Source organism: Rhinichthys klamathensis, unplaced genomic scaffold, assembly GCF_029890125.1.
Source record: "Rhinichthys klamathensis goyatoka isolate OS25496 unplaced genomic scaffold, OSU_Roscu_1.1 h1tg000224l_1, whole genome shotgun sequence".
Classification (NCBI taxonomy): Eukaryota; Metazoa; Chordata; class Actinopteri; order Cypriniformes; family Leuciscidae; genus Rhinichthys; species Rhinichthys klamathensis.
The window spans coordinates 109,827-125,629 of record NW_026606748.1 but is presented as its reverse complement, the minus strand read 5'-3'; the positions used below and the strand labels follow the sequence as shown (position 1 = coordinate 125,629).

The following is a 15,803-nucleotide window of genomic DNA, read 5'->3' as shown; positions in this document are numbered from 1 at the left end:
AGGTCAAAGTTTGTTTGCAGATGAACACGGCTGTGACAGAGACTTTCCCAGGTAAACACTTCAACAGGTACTGTGCCAGTAAACGTCATTGATACGGTGAATATTAGCACTATTACTGCCTTTTTCATGAGTTCCTGTAAGTCATGTTGAGGTGTGTGCTTGTTTTCCACATATTCAGTGTGATTATTTCCTGGTCGGGATCAGTTTTCTGTGCTTTTGTTCTGAAATGTGTTGAAAGCTGAAACACTCGTGAGAACAGAGGAAAACAAAACTTTATTTAAGGTTGGGTTACAGTTGACAAAAATCTAACTTACAGAATATCGAGTGACCTGCAGGGAAACACTAGCCCACTCCTGCTATAATACACACAGAACACGAACCCATCACCACACAAACACAAGCATCATGCAGATTCTTTAATACGAGCGGTTATAATGCACTGACGCCATCTCTCTGCTTTCATAAAGAAACACCTTTAACCATATTTTAATGCAGGTTTTACTATTGATTCTGAGAATAACAGTTCAAACTAAATAATCTGAATATTGATCCAGGATAATAATTAGAGGACTTCTAGAGAATCACATGACCTCACAAAAAAGTTAATAATCAATGGAAGAAAGTCCCAAAGTGACATGCTGAAACACGCCTTGAGTCAACAATCAAGGACGTTCTGGTCCAACTGGTTTAAAGTTACTGATTACCATCTCCGATAGAGACTGTTGATAATGTTTAACATGCAAACCTTGAAAGTAAAAATAACAACAATACGCATATAGTTATATTGTTTGGAGATTATGGTTTACAACCCTTTACACACTAAACGCAACGTGACTTCAGATCTGCACTGAACAAGAGAAGGAGATTCACTGTTTAACCCAGTCACTGAATCTGACGACTTCACTCTCTTCCTCTTTATTATTACTTGTGGAATAATCCACCCTAACCTTCCCAAACACTGATCCCTCTTCTATTGCCAGGCAGATTCTCTGAACCGTTGCTCTCACTTTCCTGTGCCGTCTACTACTCAGTAGTGAACAATGATAAAACTGTTTCATTGAAACAACCGACATCTGCCTGAAGGTGGCAAATGGTTCTGTACATGATCCGGACTGCCTGACTGACAGCGATTCCTGTGGGACGAAGGGTGTTCGGTGTTCAGGAGCGGGACTGCACTCCTTTACCTTTCAGGATCCGACGCACCTGTGGAGAGAGGAGGAACAGGGTGAGTGGAAACTGTGGAGAAGAGGAGGAACAGGGTGAGTGGAAACTGTGGAGAGAGGAGGAACAGGGTGAGTGGAAACTGTGGAGAAGAGGAGGAACAGGGTGAGTGGAAACTGTGGAGAGAGGAGGAACAGGGTGAGTGGAAACTGTGGAGAAGAGGAGGAACAGGGTGAGTGGAAACTGTGGAGAGAGGAGGAACAGGGTGAGTGGAAACTGTGGAGAGAGGAGGAACAGGGTGAGTGGAAACTGTGGAGAAGAGGAGGAACAGGGTGAGTGGAAACTGTGGAGAAGAGGAGGAACAGGGTGAGTGGAAACTGTGGAGAAGAGGAGGAACAGGGTGAGTGGAAACTGTGGAGAGAGGAGGAACAGGGTGAGTGGAAACTGTGGAGAAGAGGAGGAACAGGGTGAGTGGAAACTGTGGAGAAGAGGAGGAACAGGGTGAGTGGAAACTGTGGAGAAGAGGAGGAACAGGGTGAGTGGAAACTGTGGAGAAGAGGAGGAACAGGGTGAGTGGAAACTGTGGAGAAGAGGAGGAACAGGGTGAGTGGAAACTGTGGAGAAGAGGAGGAACAGGGTGAGTGGAAACTGTGGAGAAGAGGAGGAACAGGGTGAGTGGAAACTGTGGAGAAGAGGAGGAACAGGGTGAGTGGAAACTGTGGAGAAGAGGAGGAACAGGGTGAGTGGAAACTGTGGAGAAGAGGAGGAACAGGGTGAGTGGAAACTGTGGAGAAGAGGAGGAACAGGGTGAGTGGAAACTGGAGAGAGGAGGAACAGGGTGAGTGGAAACTGTGGAGAAGAGGAGGAACAGGGTGAGTGGAAACTGTGGAGAGAGGAGGAACAGGGTGAGTGGAAACTAGAATGACGCCAGACTGGGCTGTTCAGCAGAAGAGCCTCAGGGAGTGATATAGAGTTATATAACACTGAGTCTGATCCCGGGTCTGATCCGATCTGAGTGATATATCGAGTTAAATAACCCTGATCCCAGCTCTCTCACCTGTTCTCCCAGTGGACCCTCGGGCACCAGTTGGGCCGGCTGCTCGTTCTCCAGGTTCTTGGCGCTGGGATCGGCTCCTCGTCTCATCAGTAACTGGACCGCCTCCACCTGAGCCTGGCGACCCTGCAGAGCGCTAGCCATGTGGAGTGCCGTGTTCCCGCTGAACGCCTGTCGATGACATCACACAGCGGTCACATGATGCCCAGCGAGCGGTCACATGATGCCCAGCACCACACAACACTCTCACTAACCTTTGCGTTTATGACGGAGAAGTAGCTGGGCTGATCCAGGAACAGGCGCAGGAGCTCGACGTTAGCCTCTTCAGCAGCCATATGTACAGCGGAGCGCCCACTCTTACGGTCCTGTGGGAAACATGGGACAGCGTGAGTCGGGGACAGACGGCACTGGTGACTAGTGTGTGACAGAAGTGTGACGGAGGCGTGACTGTAGCGTGACAGATGCGTGACGGAGGCGTGACTGTAGCGTGACAGATGCGTGACGGAGGCGTGACTAGTGTGTGACAGAAGCGTGACAGAAGCAGGACTGTAGCGTGACGGAGGCGTGACTGTAGCGTGACGGAGGCGTGACTGTAGCGTGACAGAAGAATGACTGTAGCGTGACTGTAGCGTGACTGTAGTGTGACTGTAGCGTGACAGAAGCATGACTGTAGCGTGACGGAGGCGTGACTGTCGCGTGACGGAGGCGTGACTGTAGCGTGACGGAGGTGTGACTAGTGCATGACAGAAGCGTGACGGAGGCGTGACTGTAGCGTGACGGAGGCGTGACTGTAGCATTACAGAAGCATGACTGTAGCGTGACGGAGGCGTGACTGTAGCGTGACGGAGGCGTGACTGTAGCGTGACGGAGGCGTGACTGTAGCGTGACAGAAGAATGACTGTAGCGTGACTGTAGCGTGACTGTAGTGTGACTGTAGCGTGACAGAAGCATGACTGTAGCGTGACGGAGGCGTGACTGTCGCGTGACGGAGGCGTGACTGTAGCGTGACGGAGGTGTGACTAGTGCATGACAGAAGCGTGACGGAGGCGTGACTGTAGCGTGACGGAGGCGTGACTGTAGCATTACAGAAGCATGACTGTAGCGTGACGGAGGCGTGACTGTAGCGTGACTGTAGCGTGACGGAGGCGTGACTGTAGCGTGACTGAGGCGTGACTGTAGCGTGACTGAGGCGTGACTGTAGCGTGACGGAGGCGTGACTGTAGCGTGACTGTAGTGTGACGAGGCGTGACTGTAGTGTGACGGAGGCGTGACAGAAGCGTGACTGTAGCGTGACGGAGGCGTGACTGTAGCATGACTGTAGCGTGACTGTAGCGTGACTGAGGCGTGACTGTAGCGTGACGGAGGCGTGACTGTAGCGTGACTGAGGCGTGACTGTAGTGTGACGAGGCGTGACTGTAGTGTGACGGAGGCGTGACAGAAGCGTGACTGTAGCATGACGGAGGCGTGACTGTAGCGTGACTGTAGTGTGACGAGGCATGACTTTAGTGTGACGGAGGCGTGACAGAAGGTGACGGAGGCGTGACTGTAGTGTGACGGAGGCGTGACAGAAGCGTGACGGAGGCGTGACTGTAGTGTGACGGAGGCGTGACAGAAGCGTGACGGAGGCGTGACAGAAGCGTGACGGAGGCGTGACTGTAGTGTGACGGAGGCGTGACTGTAGTGTGACGGAGGCGTGACGGAGTCATAACTGTAGCGTGACTGTAGTGTGACGGAGGCGTGACAGAAGCGTGACGGAGGCGTGACAGAAGCGTGACGGAGGCGTGACTGTAGTGTGACAGAGGCGTGACAGAAGCGTGACGGAGGCGTGACTGTAGTGTGACGCAGGCGTGACAGAAGCGTGACGGAGGCGTCTGTAGTGTGACAGAGGCGTGACGGAGGCGTGACTGTAGTGTGACAGAGGCGTGACGGAGGCGTGACTGTAGTGTGACAGAGGCGTGACTGTAGTGTGACGGAGGCGTGACAGAAGCGTGACGGAGGCGTGACTGTAGTGTGACGGAGGTGTGACTAGTGCATGACAGAAGCGTGACGGAGGCGTGACTGTAGCGTGACGGAGGCGTGACTGTAGCATTACAGAAGCATGACTGTAGCGTGACGGAGGCGTGACTGTAGCGTGACGGAGGCGTGACTGTAGCGTGACTGTAGCGTGACTGTAGCGTGACAGAGGCATGACTGTAGTGTGACGGAGGCGTGACAGAAGCGTGACGGAGGCGTGACTGTAGTGTGACGGAGGCGTGACAGAAGCGTGACGGAGGCGTGACTGTAGTGTGACGGAGGCGTGACTGTAGTGTGACAGAGGCGTGACAGAGGCGTGACTGTAGCGTGACAGAGGCGTGACTGTAGCGTGACTGTAGTGTGACTGTAGCGTGACGGAGGCATGACTGTAGCGTGACAGAGGCATGACTGTAGTGTGACGGAGGCGTGACAGAAGCGTGACGGAGGCGTGACTGTAGTGTGACGGAGGCGTGACAGAAGCGTGACGGAGGCGTGACTGTAGTGTGACGGAGGCATGACTGTAGCGTGACAGAGGCATGACTGTAGTGTGACGGAGGCGTGACAGAAGCGTGACGGAGGCGTGACTGTAGTGTGACGGAGGCGTGACAGAAGCGTGACGGAGGCGTGACTGTAGTGTGACGGAGGCATGACTGTAGCGTGACAGAGGCATGACTGTAGTGTGACGGAGGCGTGACAGAAGCGTGACGGAGGCGTGACTGTAGTGTGACGGAGGCGTGACAGAAGCGTGACGGAGGCGTGACTGTAGTGTGACGGAGGCATGACTGTAGCGTGACAGAGGCATGACTGTAGTGTGACGGAGGCGTGACAGAAGCGTGACGGAGGCGTGACTGTAGTGTGACGGAGGCGTGACAGAAGCGTGACGGAGGCGTGACTGTAGTGTGACAGAGGCGTGACGGAGGCGTGACTGTAGCGTGTTTACCTTGGCCTCCAGCGAGGCGCCCATGAGCATCAGTGTGCCGATGCACTCGCTGAGCATCTTCCTCTTCTGCTGCAGAGCCGGACTCTGAGACACACACTGCTCCTGCACTGCTGCATTGTGGGACAGCACCGCCACGTGCAGAGGAGTGAGGCCTACAGACACACACACACACGAGGTTAGAGCCCGTTTTATGTGCTGGGGAGTAAACACTGTTAACCAGGACAGATGAAGAGTTCACTGACCGTCGTAGTTGACCACCTCCACATCGAGCGCTCTCCCGCTAGTCTGCACGCTTCTCTGGATGGCCTGAGGGAAACAGCGAGTTTCTTACTCACGCTAGTCACAACTCACAAGACAACAGAGTAAACAGGTCTGAACATGCACTGCATTCTGGGAGAAGGGAGGCGTTCTGCATGAATGCTACAGTAGCGTGACGGGTAACGACTGCAGAGACGGTTGCGTGTCACGACCCGTCAACACTTCTTGGCTGGCAGAAACACAGGCATGTTGGTTTGGGCTCTTATCAAAGGCATTGTTGTGCTGCCGCTCGAGGGGAATTTTCCACTGGACTGCATGGCGCTTTTTTGAGGAAATGCATATTATTCAAGCATGTTATGAGGAAGTTAGCGAGCGCCTGGTTAAATAAACACAGAGCATCAAGATTGAATGATAGACCAGGACTGTTGATAGATGAGATAATGACACCAGCTAACTGACGCATGCGCAGGCTAACAAGGAAACACTGTCATTCTTCACGAGTGTAGGTTAGGTTGGGCCAGGATGAGTGAATTCAACAACTGACTTGTCAATTAACGAGTTCGACTAGTGAGGTCAATTCGTAAAGGAGCATTTATCTATTTAAATTTATTAGACCATAAGCGTGCTAATAGTGGGCTAACAGTTAGCATGGTAAAACTATGAGAAGTTTAGTTTTAATTCATCTGATGTGAAGCTTCGCTTTTGAACAGATTCAGTCCTGCTGAATCCACAGGTTTATTATTAAGTGTTGTAGAGCCCTAAGAAATCCATTTTATTATTTTTTCGGCTTTTTTTTTGGACTCAATTTTAATGTTTAGGAGGGATATAACGCACATACAGCTTTGCAAACCACTGGCAAAAGTAGCCTAATGATTATGAAAGTAAAAAAAGCAAGAAGACATTTTAATTGTTTATTAATAAACTAGTGTTTTCTGAGTCGGTGTCGGCTGCAGAGATGAAGTTGACGATCTCATTTCCGCAGTATAGTGAAAGCAAATCACTTTTCATTTGGATTAGATAGGCCCTGTCCCAAATGGCACACTCCGGACTTGTGGACACTTCGGTGACGTCATGTAGTGCAGACCTATAGGGCCCTTAGCGCGAGTCCGCGAGGGCGCATTGAGAGGTATTTTTGGGACAGACTCGATCGTCACGCCGGAAACAGGAAGACGGTCTGATTGTTGTTATGGACAGGAGCTACAGGTTCGGGGAAATATGCTGCCTATTGTTGTTGTGTTCACATGTGACTCAGTAAAGCCCTGACATTCTGATCTATTTATTTAATGAATCATAATGCGATTTTACCATTTCACTTGAGAAAAACTATCGTCATCTCATAAACACACTGGAACTCAAAGGTCTTCATGGCAACCCATCAAAATGAATGTTCTGTTTAACTTGAAATTGTGACAGAAACATATTACTGTTTTAGCAGTACTGTTTACTGTTGGAGCGCGTGCTCCAGTTCCTCCTGCAGTCGAAGACGGAACAACTTTCTGCTCGTAAGTTTATTCTGCGCTGTCAAGTGCTTCATCAGATTTGTTGTGTTACCGGACTTGACAGCAATGATCTTGTCACAAATATTGCAAAAAGCATGTCTTATCAATTGAATTCATAACAACAATTTATTAATTTAAAAATAAAATGTAATTTCTAAGAAAAGTTTTTTTTGTGTATTTAATTTAATTTTTTATGCCAATCAAATTAAGGCATAAAATATACATTTAATTTTTCTTTTAATCATGAAATTAAACTAACCCTTTTGTCAAACAAAGTGCTGCACAAAAATAAGTTTAAATTATAATTTGTTATTATCAGTGTGAGTATTATTAGCACATTGAGATTAGATAAATTCTAAAACAGTAATATATTTCTGTCACAATTTCAAGTTAAACAGAACATTTATTTTGATGGGTTGCCATGAAGACCTTTGAGTTCCAGTGTGTTTATGAGATGACGATAGTTTTTCTCAAGTGAAATGGTAAAATGCGACTTCGAGTTGCTTTGGAGATGAAGTTCATGCATTCATATCGGGATGAAAATAAAAATACAGCGGGCGTCATGTGTCCTTCAGTGTGTGTGGGAAATGAAACCATATATATGTCGAGATTTGATTTAAGTGTACTGACCTGCTGATTATTTACTAATAAAATTTTTTTTGAGTTACAGGAGTACCTGCGGTGTGGGGGCGGAGTAACAGGAGTACCTGCAGTGTGGGGGCGGAGTAACAGGAGTACCTGCAGTGTGGGGGCGGAGTGACAGGAGTACCTGCAGTGTGGGGGCGGAGTAACAGGAGTACCTGCGGTGTGGGGGCGGAGTAACAGGAGTACCTGCAGTGTGGGGGCGGAGTAACAGGAGTACCTGCAGTGTGGGGGCGGAGTAACAGGAGTACCTGCAGTGTGGGGGCGGAGTAACAGGAGTACCTGCAGTGTGGGGGCGGAGTAACAGGAGTACCTGCAGTGTGGGGGCGGAGTAACAGGAGTACCTGCAGTGTGGGGGCGGAGTAACAGGAGTACCTGCGGTGTGGGGGCGGAGTAACAGGAGTACCTGCAGTGTGGGGGCGGAGTAACAGGAGTACCTGCAGTGTGGGGGCGGAGTAACAGGAGTACCTGCAGTGTGGGGGCGGAGTAACAGGAGTACCTGCAGTGTGGGGGCGGAGTAACAGGAGTACCTGCAGTGTGGGGGCGGAGTAACAGGAGTACCTGCAGTGTGGGGGCGGAGTAACAGGAGTACCTGCAGTGTGGGGGCGGAGTAACAGGAGTACCTGCGGTGTGGGGGCGGAGTAACAGGAGTACCTGCGGTGTGGGGGCGGAGTAACAGGAGTACCTGCAGTGTGGGGGCGGAGTAACAGGAGTACCTGCAGTGTGGGGGCGGAGTAACAGGAGTACCTGCAGTGTGGGGGCGGAGTAACAGGAGTACCTGCAGTGTGGGGGCGGAGTAACAGGAGTACCTGCAGTGTGGGGGCGGAGTAACAGGAGTACCTGCGGTGTGGGGGCGGAGTAACAGGAGTACCTGCGGTGTGGGGGCGGAGTAACAGGAGTACCTGCAGTGTGGGGGCGGAGTAACAGGAGTACCTGCAGTGTGGGGACGGAGTAACAGGAGTACCTGCAGTGTGGGGGCGGAGTAACAGGAGTACCTGCAGTGTGGGGGCGGAGTAACAGGAGTACCTGCAGTGTGGGGGCGGAGTAACAGGAGTACCTGCAGTGTGGGGGCGGAGTAACAGGAGTACCTGCGGTGTGGGGGCGGAGTAACAGGAGTACCTGCGGTGTGGGGGCGGAGTAACAGGAGTACCTGCAGTGTGGGGGCGGAGTAACAGGAGTACCTGCAGTGTGGGGGCGGAGTTACAGGAGTACCTGCAGTGTGGGGGCGGAGTAACAGGAGTACCTGCAGTGTGGGGACGGAGTAACAGGAGTACCTGCAGTGTGGGGGCGGAGTAACAGGAGTACCTGCAGTGTGGGGGCGGAGTAACAGGAGTACCTGCAGTGTGGGGGCGGAGTAACAGGAGTACCTGCAGTGTGGGGGCGGAGTTACAGGAGTACCTGCAGTGTGGGGGCGGAGTAACAGGAGTACCTGCAGTGTGGGGGCGGAGTTAAAGGAGTACCTGCAGTGTGGGGGCGTGGCCCTTCTCAGCACACACGTGTAACGGGGACCGGCCCCAGGAGTCCAGGGTGTTGATCTCAGCGCCGAGAGAAAGCAGGTCTTGTGCGATCAGGTGCTGATCTGCAGCAACACTGACCTGGAACGCGCTCTGATTGGAGGAAGCATGAGATCAGATGAGTAACAGTAACAACAGGGTGTGTCCACAGGTGTGTATTCACAGGTAATCCCATCGGTTAAGGGAGTGATTTCTCGGGGCTGTACCTGCTGGTTGTGTTCCTTCATGTCCAGCATGTCAATGGCGGCCATTTTCCTGGCGAGGACGTAAGCCAGAGCTCTCCTGCCCTGAGCCACTGCGATGTGCAAGAACCTGCGAATCAGACACAATCACTGATTCTATGATCACAGATCACGATTCTCTATGATTCTCAGCCTGTGATTCTCCAACTCCAATATCAGTAATGATCTGAAGACTCACGTGTCTCCGTCTCCGTCTCGAGTGCTGAGCTCCACCGGACTGAGAGCCGCCAGTTTCTGCTCCTCCTGCTCGATCTGCCACTGGAAGAAGGACACTGGGACGGCTGGGGTCACATGGTGTGTGTGCGCTGGGATGGAGTGTGTGTAAGAGCAGCTAGTGTACAGGGGCAGAAGAGACTCACGACACACACTCTCAGCTTCAGTGAACAGGCCCAGAAGAGACTCCGGACCCCGAGCTGGAGCACACACACTCTCAGCTCCAGAGAGAGACTCACGACACACACTCTCAGCTCCAGAGAGAGACTCACGACACACACGCACTGGGCATCCGCTCACGCTCACGGACTCGATGGACAGCACCTCGCCGATGTCCTGCAGCATCTCAGCGTCGAAGAGCGGGTTCTCACCGCGAACACATGCAGACTGAGAGAAACACACAGCAAGAGTTCAACAGTTACAGGATCATGTGGATGTGAACAGGGAACTACATCAGCACTAACACACACACACACACACACACACACACACTGAGGGCTGATTGTAGGCCTGTAAGGGTTCATCACCACACAAGACCAATCGTCACTAGATCGTCTCTTGCTTCGGATTTGAGAAGTTTCAAAACTAATTTAAATAAAATTGATTTCGAATTACCTATACTCTACGCTAAGATTCTTATTAAACTGTATAAGACAGAAGAACAAAACACACACAGATCTTTTTCCATTAGAATCACAGAAAGATGAGACACTGAATATTAGACGCACCCGAATGTTTCCGTCTGCGACTCGTTTCGCCAGATAGTGCGCCGGACTCTCCGCTCGCCTCTTCGTTCCCTGCAGCAAATGAGTCACGGCTACAAAAAACAGGAAATTAATTTTCCAGCCATTTTTGACAAACAACTTCCTTGTACTATTAGAACTCATAACTGCATACAGTGATGTAGTTACCTGGATATTCACTTTCATATTGATATTGCTGAGTCTGTGAATAAGCAAATAATTATGTCCATTAATAATACAATACGAAATACAGCACTGTGGATTTATAAACCCCGTCATAAAACATGAAATAATGTGTTGTAATAAGCACCTGGATGTCGTGATGGCGCTTCTGCAGGATCAGCTCTTTGACTGTGTTCTTCACTCGAACACCTTGATAGTGACTCCGTTTACGCTCTTCTACAATTAAACATCATTTACTTTAATCCCTTTAATTACTGTCCTCTGAAACACTGAATAACATACTTTTGACAGTCTAGTTGCACAAACTTAAATAATAGTTTGACCAACAAGCAGTTAGTCAAGTGGTAATCAGTTATACTTTTCAGATTTAAATGAGAAAAATCGACCTTTTTATGTATATGGATTTAAAAAAAAAGTTATGATCAGTCTTGTGGGAAAAACACATTAAATGACTAACTTGTTTGACTTGTCTAAGCAGTTTACGCAATAGTTTTATTCACCAACACATTGTTTTCTTGACTCCCATTCGGTTCGCTAAATTAAATTAAATTAAATTTTTCGTTTTAATTATAAGTATTACATAGTGATTTGTTATTTCCTACCGTTGGCGGAGTTCCGCGGGCTTCCCGCATCGCTCCAGCTCTGGTCCGGGTCCGGGTCCGAGTCCGAGTTCGGGGACCCGGCAGACAGGTTCGGTTCTGTGGGAGAAGAACAACCGTAGAACGACCACAGGTGGACCGGGCTGGTCATAACATCGGTGTCCCGGTCCAGAAGACACGAGAATTCCTCAGAAACTCTGTCAATTATCATGTTCTCTTGCTGTGACGCGCGTCTGAGCGTTTGATCTGAATGATGCGACGCGACACTGACTGGAGAACTTATTAGCTCGTGACGTGCGCCGTGACGTCAGGACACGCCTTAATTAATACTTCAGGATTACACAACGGCTCTGGATCACACGCACCAGCATTCAAAATCATTTATGTAATTAAAATATAATTAAAACAACATTATGAGAGATGATTGGGCTATGTCGTTTTAACGAAATAACATCTCATTATTACCACATATTATGCCGTTAAAATTACATATTTTCTTGGCCTTAAAATGACGTAGTCATGTACAAAATATGCCTTTATCCACATAAAATGTATCTAGCCTATCATGCCTTTATCATACTTCTACGTTCAAAAAGCTGAAGCAATAGCAGCCCCCGATCCGAGGCGAACACTGACTGGCCCAGGCAAAATTAATCAGTGAGGCCCTTTTCTAAAATATATGTTACATAGGCCTATACGTTTTTTAATATATAAAATATTAATATATAAGATTTATTTTTGTTAATAGGCTACATCTTCATTACCTAGAGATTTAATTAAACAAAAAATTAGTCAAAATACATCTAACAGAACAAATCCTAAGTTGTTTATTTTTTTTAAAACATTGTGTTCTTATTTTTTTTTTTATTAACGAAATGTCAATCTTCATCTTTATAACAGAAGATACAATATAATACACAAATCTTCAAGATACAGCCTACAATCTTCACATGTATAACGGATTGTCACCTGTGGCGGAATAAGCAATGCTATATAGAAATATATGGTTAGCATCTTAATTCAAACTCTATTTTATTATTTTATTAGTTCATTAACTAATTATGCTAACTCAACTAATTTAATGTAAAGAGCTGGATACTAATTCCTAATTTAATAATGTCAAGTATTAAATGGAGGCTATTGATTAGAGTTGCCATATATAGACTAAAGATTTTTGAGTAAAGATAAACTAGTGTTTTCTGAATCAGTGTCGGCTGCAGAATCTCCGTGAGAGAGAAACGCACCTTCACACGGACAGGGTTACATAATCAGACGGAACCGTACTTGCTTTCGATGCGACTTTTTCCATTGGTGGGCATTTCCAGCTTTATAGCTCTATTTCTCATGTCTGAGAGTCTAACGCTGCTGTTCAGTTCATCTTTGAGACGCGCTCCAGTTCACAGAGACCATGAAGCGCGTCCTGTTCGTTTTCTTTTCTTTTACTAAAGCACAATGTTTTCTTGTTATTGTGAGTTTACGAACGATGTATTATTGTTTTTTGTTTGACCAGAAATGATGTTGATTAAGTTAAGTTGTTTCCACAGTTGATAGGAAACTGCGAGTGATCGCGCCGGCGCCTCCGCGTCAGGGTGCGGATCCACTTGTCCGTGCGATACTTCTGTCGCGCCGCGCTCCGCTTTATTCCTATGGGTGACGTCACGTGACTTTAACGCGCCCTTCATTTGGAAAAATGCTGCGCGTCAAAAAGCTGGCCGATGCCCATCTTTATGCAAATTAATTCCGTTGAACCCGACGCGACTATCCAATAGAAGTAGAGCATATGGAGACGGGGGGAAGTCTCTCGCAGGTCCTCTGTTCTAGACTGGCCGCTGGCTCAAAACCACGCCCATAGCGCTAAACTTGAGGAACGCTCCACACTCGCGTCAGGCAGTGCGCGCTCCACACTCGCGTCAGGCAGTACGCGCTCCACACTCCCGTCAGGCAGAGCGCGCTCCACACTCGCGTCAGGCAGTGCGCGCTCCACACACGCGTCAGGCAGTGCGCGCTCCACACTCGCGTCAGGCAGAGCGCGCTCCACACTCCCGTCAGGCAGAGCGCGCTCCACACTCGCGTCAGGCAGCGCGGGCTCCGCGCTCGCGTCAGGCAGCGCGGGCTCCGCGCTCGCGTCAGGCAGCGCGCGCTCTACGCTCGCGTCAGGCAGCGCGCGCTCCACGCTCGCGTCAGGCAGCGCGCGCTCCACGCTCGCGTCAGGCAGCGCGCGCTCCACGCTCGCGTCAGGCAGCGCGCGCTCCACGCTCGCGTCAGGCAGTGCGCGCTCCACGCTCGCGTCAGGCAGTGCGCGCTCCACGCTCGCGTCAGGCAGTGCGCGCTCCACGCTCGCGTCAGGCAGTGCGGGCTCCACAATCGCGTCAGGCAGAGCGCGCTCCACACTCGCGTCAGGCAGAGCGCGCTCCACACTCGCGTCAGGCAGTGCGGGCTCCACAATTGCGTCAGGCAGAGCGCGCTCCACACTCGCGTCAGGCAGAGCGCGCTCCACACTCGCGTCAGGCAGAGCGCGCTCCACAATCGCGTCAGGCAGAGCGCGCCCCACACTCGCGTCAGGCAGAGCGCGCTCCACGCTCGCGTCAGGCAGTGCGGGCTCCACGCTCGCGTCAGGCAGAGCGCGCTCCACGCTCGCGTCAGGCAGAGCGCGCTCCACGCTCGCGTCAGGCAGAGCGCGCTCCACGCTCGCGTCAGGCAGTACGCGCTCCACGCTCGCGTCAGGCAGAGCGCGCTCCACACTCGCGTCAGGCAGAGCGCGCTCCACACTCGCGTCAGGCAGAGCGCGCTCCACACTCGCGTCAGGCAGTGCGGGCTCCACACTCGCGTCAGGCAGTGCGCGCTCCACACTGGCGTCAGGCAGTGCGGGCTCCACACTCGCGTCAGGCAGTGCGCGCTCCACACTCGCGTCAGGCAGAGCGCGCTCCACACTCGCGTCAGGCAGCGCGGGCTCCGCGCTCGCGTCAGGCAGCGCGCGCTCTACGCTCGCGTCAGGCAGTGCGCGCTCCACACTGGCGTCAGGCAGTGCGCGCTCCACACTCGCGTCAGGCAGAGCGCGCTCCACACTGGCGTCAGGCAGTGCGCGCTCCACACTCGCGTCAGGCAGAGCGCGCTCCACACTCGCGTCAGGCAGAGCGCGCTCCACACTCGCGTCAGGCAGTGCGCGCTCCACACTCGCGTCAGGCAGTGCGCGCTCCACACTCGCGTCAGGCAGAGCGCGCTCCACACTCGCGTCAGGCAGTGCGCGCTCCACACTCGCGTCAGCGCGTCAGGCAGTGCGCGCTCCACACTCGCGTCAGCGCGTCAGGCAGTGCGCGCTCCACACTCGCGTCAGGCAGAGCGCGCTCCACACGATTGGAACTTTGGCACCATTGACTTCCATAGTAGAAAAAAAATACTGCCAAAGTTCCAGTCGTTCTTCAAAATATCTTCCTTTGTGTTCAGCAGAAGAATAAAACTCATACAGGTTTGCAACAACTTGAGGGTGAGTAAATGATGACAGGATTTTCATTTTTGGGTGGAGTATCCCTTTAAGACTTTTCTTTGTAATAAGGGTTTCTATGGGAGGAAAACGCTTAATGTGTAATTAAACGCAATGCTCGTATTCTGGGCTCATCTGCTATTCTGTAGGCTACACATGCTTTATTAATAAGGTGTGTGCAGAATTTGATCTTTTAACATGAATGTCCATTGGGGGCTGCTATTGCTTCAGCTTTTTGAATGTAGAAGTATGATAAAGGCATGATAGGCTATATACATTTTATGTGGATAAAGGGTTAGGTTAGGGTTTTTGTACATTTTTGTATTTTGTACATGACTACGTTATGTTAATGACATTACATCTCGTTATTACGAGAAAAATATGTAGTTTTAACAACATAATTGAGTGGAAAAATAATTTGTGGCAGCAATGCGTCACCGTAGGGAACAGATCATCAGGATCTTCATAAACTGAACAGTTTGGTTACTGTTATTGACTGATCCAAATCAATCCAACAACACCGTTTAGAAGTGTACTGAACCAGATAATCCACATCTACAATTCAAGACAATGTAAATGAATGAACGAGCGAATGAATGAGGTTAGTCTATATGACATAAAATATAAAGAAACAGCACAAAAGGAAGAACAGGTTATTCATGTCAAATGAAGCACAAGAACAAACTCATATGATCCCTGTAGTTAAAGAGCTCCACCTAGTGGTGTTAGTGCTAGTGGTGTTAGGGCTTGTGCTAGTAGTGTTAGTGCTAGTGCTAGTGGTGTTAGTGTTAGTAGTGTTAGTGCTAGTGGTGTTAGTGTTAGTGCTAGTGGTGTTAGTGCTTGTGCTAGTGGTGTTAGTGTTAGTAGTGTTAGTGCTAGTGGTGTTAGTGTTAGTAGTGTTAGTGCTAGTGGTGATAGTGTTAGTAGTGTTAGTGCTAGTGGTGATAGTGTTAGTAGTGTTAGTGCTAGTAGTGTTAGTGCTAGTGGTGATAGTGTTAGTAGTGTTAGTGCTAGTAGTGTTAGTGTTAGTGCTAGTAGTGTTAGTGCTTGCGCTAGTGGTGATAGTGTTAGTAGTGTTAGTGCTAGTGGTGTTAGTGCTAGTGGTGTTAGTGCTTGCGCTAGTGGTGATAGTGTTAGTAGTGTTAGTGCTAGTGGTGTTAGTGTTAGTAGTGTTAGTGCTAGTAGTGTTAGTGTTAGTAGTGTTAGTGCTAGTAGTGTTAGTGCTTGCGCTAGTGGTGTTAGTGCTAGTGGTGTTAGTGCT

At 50.0% G+C, this 15,803-nt stretch overlaps 1 protein-coding gene across 2 annotated transcripts; it reads right to left on the bottom strand.

Moving 5' to 3' along the window:
• Positions 1-253: 253 nt before the first annotated feature.
• Positions 254-11,342, bottom strand: nfkbiz (nuclear factor of kappa light polypeptide gene enhancer in B-cells inhibitor, zeta). 2 transcript variants are annotated; one of them, XM_056264817.1, is made up of 13 exons: positions 11,065-11,342; positions 10,590-10,678; positions 10,448-10,481; positions 10,265-10,353; positions 9,809-9,923; positions 9,502-9,697; positions 9,288-9,393; positions 9,028-9,174; positions 5,411-5,474; positions 5,169-5,320; positions 2,470-2,580; positions 2,219-2,386; positions 254-1,203 (listed from the first exon to the last, which is right to left on the bottom strand). In XM_056264817.1, exons 1-13 carry the CDS (start codon positions 11,270-11,272, stop codon positions 1,159-1,161), a joined length of 1,524 nt encoding a protein of 507 aa, XP_056120792.1. In that variant the 5' UTR covers positions 11,273-11,342; the 3' UTR covers positions 254-1,158. The 2 variants fall into 2 exon arrangements, with proteins under 2 accessions (XP_056120792.1, XP_056120791.1); XM_056264816.1 differs by having other exon boundaries at positions 9,502-9,923.
• Between the last annotated feature and the right edge of the window lie 4,461 nt (positions 11,343-15,803).